Source organism: Poromitra crassiceps (genome assembly GCF_964638095.1).
Source record: "Poromitra crassiceps genome assembly, chromosome: 2".
NCBI lineage: Eukaryota > Metazoa > Chordata > Actinopteri > Beryciformes > Melamphaidae > Poromitra > Poromitra crassiceps.
In genome coordinates, this window is record NC_139624.1 from 62418897 (window position 1) to 62423717 (window position 4821).

The window sequence follows — 4821 nt, forward strand, 5'->3', positions numbered from 1 at the left end:
GCTAGCTAGCTAGCAACGTAGCAACAGTATAGAGCCCCCGAGGTCTGTTGATCAAAAGAACACCTAACGCTATATCGTTATGTAATGTGACTTGTGACATGATCACCACATTTCAATAAATATAACGTTTTTGCACATTTGAATGCTGCTGGTCGTTTGTTTAATGCTGTATATATTGGACATTTAAAGCTGATACACAATTGTGTTGAGGTATCCGCAAAGCTCAATTAAAAATATAACGTGTAACCACGTGTAACACTTGAAACAATCAAATTTAACTTTTTCACAGCAATACACAGTCCAGCCCACCATGGTATGGTTAAGGATTGGAACCATTGTTTGAATTATATCGAAATATATTTGCATGGTGTAGCATGTAATGCAGTCTGTTAAGATACTGTAAACATAGATACTCTGTGACACAGAAAGGCAGACGAGCTAGCAGCAGGGATCTTGTCACCCTGATTTCAGATAAACTTGTCTGTCTATAGCTAGACAATATTACTGTACCATAATACCACAAGCTAAAGGCAGCATACACCAATGGAAGGATGGGTAGCATTTGTCATCCAGGCTATACAGTAACGTTAGGCTATTATAAAGTTATGAAACGCTGATTCAGACGTTACAATAATATGACATAATATGAGCCAGTTAGCCTAGCTAGAGAGAGTAATTTCAGACCACCAGATATCACCATATTTCATTTCAATAAATATAAAGCATTCGTTGATTGAAGCAGACTGCTGATCGCTTGTTTCTCCGTCGTCATGTCCTCATGGTCCAATCTTCGGTTCGTAGTTCGTGTTCACTCGACATCAACAATCTTTATATCACATCTGATCATTTTATCCAACCTGCCTCTGACCAGACAACTAATGGATCGTTCTGCGCGATCATATTTGCGACATTCAGATACATGATAATATACAACAAGGCTATCTTTGTTGACAATGTTTATTGACAAAAGCATTAAAACAAGCAAATATAACAATATTCTCCGGTCACTGGCAGATACTAGCTAGGCTACAACTTGTTCAAAGCAAATCTCTCATGTCAGCATTTGGCTTGTGTGTTATGGCAATTTCCTATGTTGAAACAACTGATCAGCAGTAACATGTAGTTTAGCGTTAATCTCAGGAGAACAGAATATTATAGCTTTGATCGTCACAAATCATAATCCTCTGTTGTGTGTCCCATCGGTACTGGACGGCGCCTACCCCTGGAAGAAACGAATTAGACACTGTTAATCACTGTATAACGTTAATGTCTGCTTACCCAACACTACGTGCGATTGGTAAATACTGTAAATGCAGAGGTGGATAAAGTATCCAGAGGAGTTTAACCCCCTTGTTCCCCCTCATTGATTGATAGTTGATCTAACGTTAGCTAGATATATAACGCTATAGCTGGTAGATCATATGAGTATGCTTTGAGTCTGCCTCATCTCAAAGAGGTAACCTAGGTAAACAGAACTGCGTTTGTTTTCTGTCTACGTCCGAATCTGTGCAGCATGCAATACTAGACACTGTTAATCACTGTATAACGTTAACGTTTGCTTACCCAACACTACGTGCAATTGGTAAATACTGTAAATGCAGAGGTGGATAAAGTATCCAGAGGAGTTTAACCCCCTTGTTCCCCCTCATTGATTGATAGTTGATCTAACGTTAGCTAGATATATAACGCTATAGCTGGTAGATCATATGAGTATGCTTTGAGTCTGCCTCATCTCAAAGAGGTAACCTAGGTAAACAGAACTGCGTTTGTTTTCTGTCTACGTCCGAATCTGTGCAGCATGCAATACTAGACACTGTTAATCACTGTATAACGTTAACGTTTGCTTACCCAACACTACGTGCAATTGGTAAATACTGTAAATGCAGAGGTGGATAAAGTATCCAGAGGAGTTTAACCCCCTTGTTCCCCCTCATTGATTGATAGTTGATCTAACGTTAGCTAGATATATAACGCTATAGCTGGTAGATCATATGAGTATGCTTTGAGTCTGCCTCATCTCAAAGAGGTAACCTAGGTAAACAGAACTGCGTTTGTTTTCTGTCTACGTCCGAATCTGTGCAGCATGCAATACTAGACACTGTTAATCACTGTATAACGTTAACGTTTGCTTACCCAACACTACGTGCAATTGGTAAATACTGTAAATGCAGAGGTGGATAAACTATCCAGAGGAGTTTAACCCCCTTGTTCCCTCTCATTGATTGATAGTTGATCTAACGTTAGCTAGATATATAACGCTATAGCTGGTAGATCATGAGTATGCTTTGAGTCTGCCTCATCTCAAAGAGGTAACCTAGGTAAACAGAACTGCGTTTGTTTTCTGTCTACGTCCGAATCTGTGCAGCATGCAATACTGTTTAACGTTGTATAACGTTAACTTATGCTACTCTAGTCTAACGTAGCTAGCGTTAATGTCATGCTATGTAATTAGCGTTACGTTAGAAAATAAGATTACCTCGATTTTGTGGAAGATGCAAGCGGCAGGCTGGTGACGCCGCGCGAGGTCTGGAGGAAATAATACTCTGGTTTTTCTTCGGGCTATTGTATTCAATGTGAGAGCAATGGAGCAAGGCTAGCAATAGCAACTAACGTTAGCAACATTTGTTAGCCAAGCTAACGGCTAGCAGGGAAAATAACATGAACAAGATGGATGCCGTGGCGGAGGAAACCCTCCCCCGAGTCCCGTCCACGCTCACGCCCTTTCCTGTTTTCCCGGCTCCAGGTTTGAACAGATTTCCCACAATGCAACAGGAAAATCCATTCATCCAATCAAACGAAATCAAACAATATCGGGAAGTGAGCTTCATTTTGCTGTGTCAAAAACATATAGCTAAGGTGGTCCATATTATGTACTGTCAATGGTTCAGCCACAGCTATGTCATTTAATGTGCGATCGGGCAATGATGACATCATCTGGTGACATTTGAGTGTATCCCGGAGCCTATGGAGACCATTGTGTTCCAGACCAGGGGCATCTAACTCCCAGGGCGGTCTAATTGTTTGGTCACATCTATGCCATTTTACCTGCGGGTGACCTAACAGAGCCAGATTTTTGAATTAGGTAATTAGGACCTACTAAATGGGCAAAAATGACTCAAGACTGTTTCAGTACAATGGAGAGCTCCAGAGTGGAGGAGCCCACAGGTGCTCCAGAGTTATAACCAGTGAAGAGGACTATGAAAATCCTCTGCGGAGAGAGAGGACAGGTTGCATGTCAACCTTGTGAGTGAGGCCTGACTAAATGGCCAGTCACACAGGGATTGGTATTCCCCTAGTAGTCTAAATGAAAAAGACTTGTGATTTTACAGTAGATTGTGTTTTTTTCTTTACTTCACCTGCTAAACTGTGTCCCAATAAGCAGTGAGTATGCAATCTCCAGAACCGCCTTCACCGTCCTCAGCAGAAGCCCTCCTTCATGGCCAGTTTGCTAGCTGGGGAACAGGCAGCAACAGTAACAGCTGGCCCAAAAGCCCTGGTGGTCCAGGGGGGCTCTCCTCTGCTGCCTCCCCTGGCTCCGGCCTCCAACTATGCCCTGACCCTCACCCACCCTCAGCTGAGAGGTGGTCAGCTGCTGTGCAGTGCCTGCTCAGGGGGTGACTGTCACTGCTCACACTGAATTTTCAAGAAGTCTGCTACCTCATCCCAGGCGGCTACTGTTATTAGTCAACCCCTTCAGTGGGAGGGGCCAGGCAATGCAGTGGTGTCAAAGCCACATCCTCCCAATGATGAGAGAGGCAAACATCAGCTACAACCTGATACAGACAGTGTCAGAACCATGACAGGGAGCTTATCAGAGACATTTCGCTCCCAGAGTGGGATGGCATCATCATCGTTTCTGGCGATGGCCTACTGCATGAGGTAATTAATGGCCTGATGGAGCGATCTGACTGGGAACATGCAATCAAGACGCCCGTTGGCATTTTGCCCTGTGGCTCTGGAAATGCACTGGCTGGCTCCGTTAACCACCATGCAGGGTATGATATGTGCCTTCGGGTTCCGCTCCTTTTGAACTGCTGCTTTCTGCTCTGTCGAGGCGGGGTCCGACCCATGGACCTAAGTATGGGCGATTTTGAAGGTGTATAAGCTATTTTACGGACCCATTAGGTGGCGACAGTGCTCTCCAGATTTGAGAAAGGTGAGGAAAAACAGCAGAAAAAGCCGTGATGAAACGGAAACCGATGCATGCTGGAGCCAGAGCGGCACAGATTGCTCTGGCTGGAGCTAACGTTAGCTGCGAACAGCCAATATTGCAACAGCAACTGACAAACAACCAAAAGCTATGGATGGTGTTTGTAATCCTTGATATTTTGGTAGATTCTCTCTACCCCGGCCTACTCTTTCTGCTGCACTGGATCCAGCCTAAGCCTGTAGCAGGCTGCAGACCATCATCTGCTAGCTTCAGCCTGGGCTTTTACCATCTACCATCCAGCTCTGCTAGCTGTGGCCTGGGGCTTTTCACCATCCACCATCCAGCTCTGCTAGCTGTGGCCTGGGGCTTTTCACCATCCACCATCCAGCTCTGCTACTGTAGCTGTGGCCTGGGGCTTTCACCATCCACCAACCCTGCTCTGCTAGCTGTGGCTTGGGGCCTCCACCATCCACCATCCAGCTCTGCTAGCTGTGGCCTGGGGCCTTCACCAGCCACCGTCCACCATCCAGCTCTGCTAGCTGTGGCCTGGGGCCTTCACCACCCACCATCCAGCTTTGCTAGCTGTGGCCTGGGGCCTCCACCATCCACCATCCAGCTCTGCTAGCTGTGGCCTGGGGCCTCCACCATCCAGCTCTGCTACTGTAGCTGTG

General features: G+C 45.3%; 1 protein-coding gene across 1 annotated transcript; it reads left to right on the forward strand.

Moving 5' to 3' along the window:
• Positions 1 to 3387: 3387 nt before the first annotated feature.
• LOC310800078 (sphingosine kinase 2-like) lies at positions 3388 to 4104 on the forward strand (the record flags this gene model as incomplete). Its single annotated transcript, XM_083662661.1, is given in 3 exon segments — positions 3388 to 3613; positions 3616 to 3787; positions 3789 to 4104. Coding segments are annotated over 3 exon segments (714 nt in total).
• Positions 4105 to 4821: the final 717 nt, after the last annotated feature.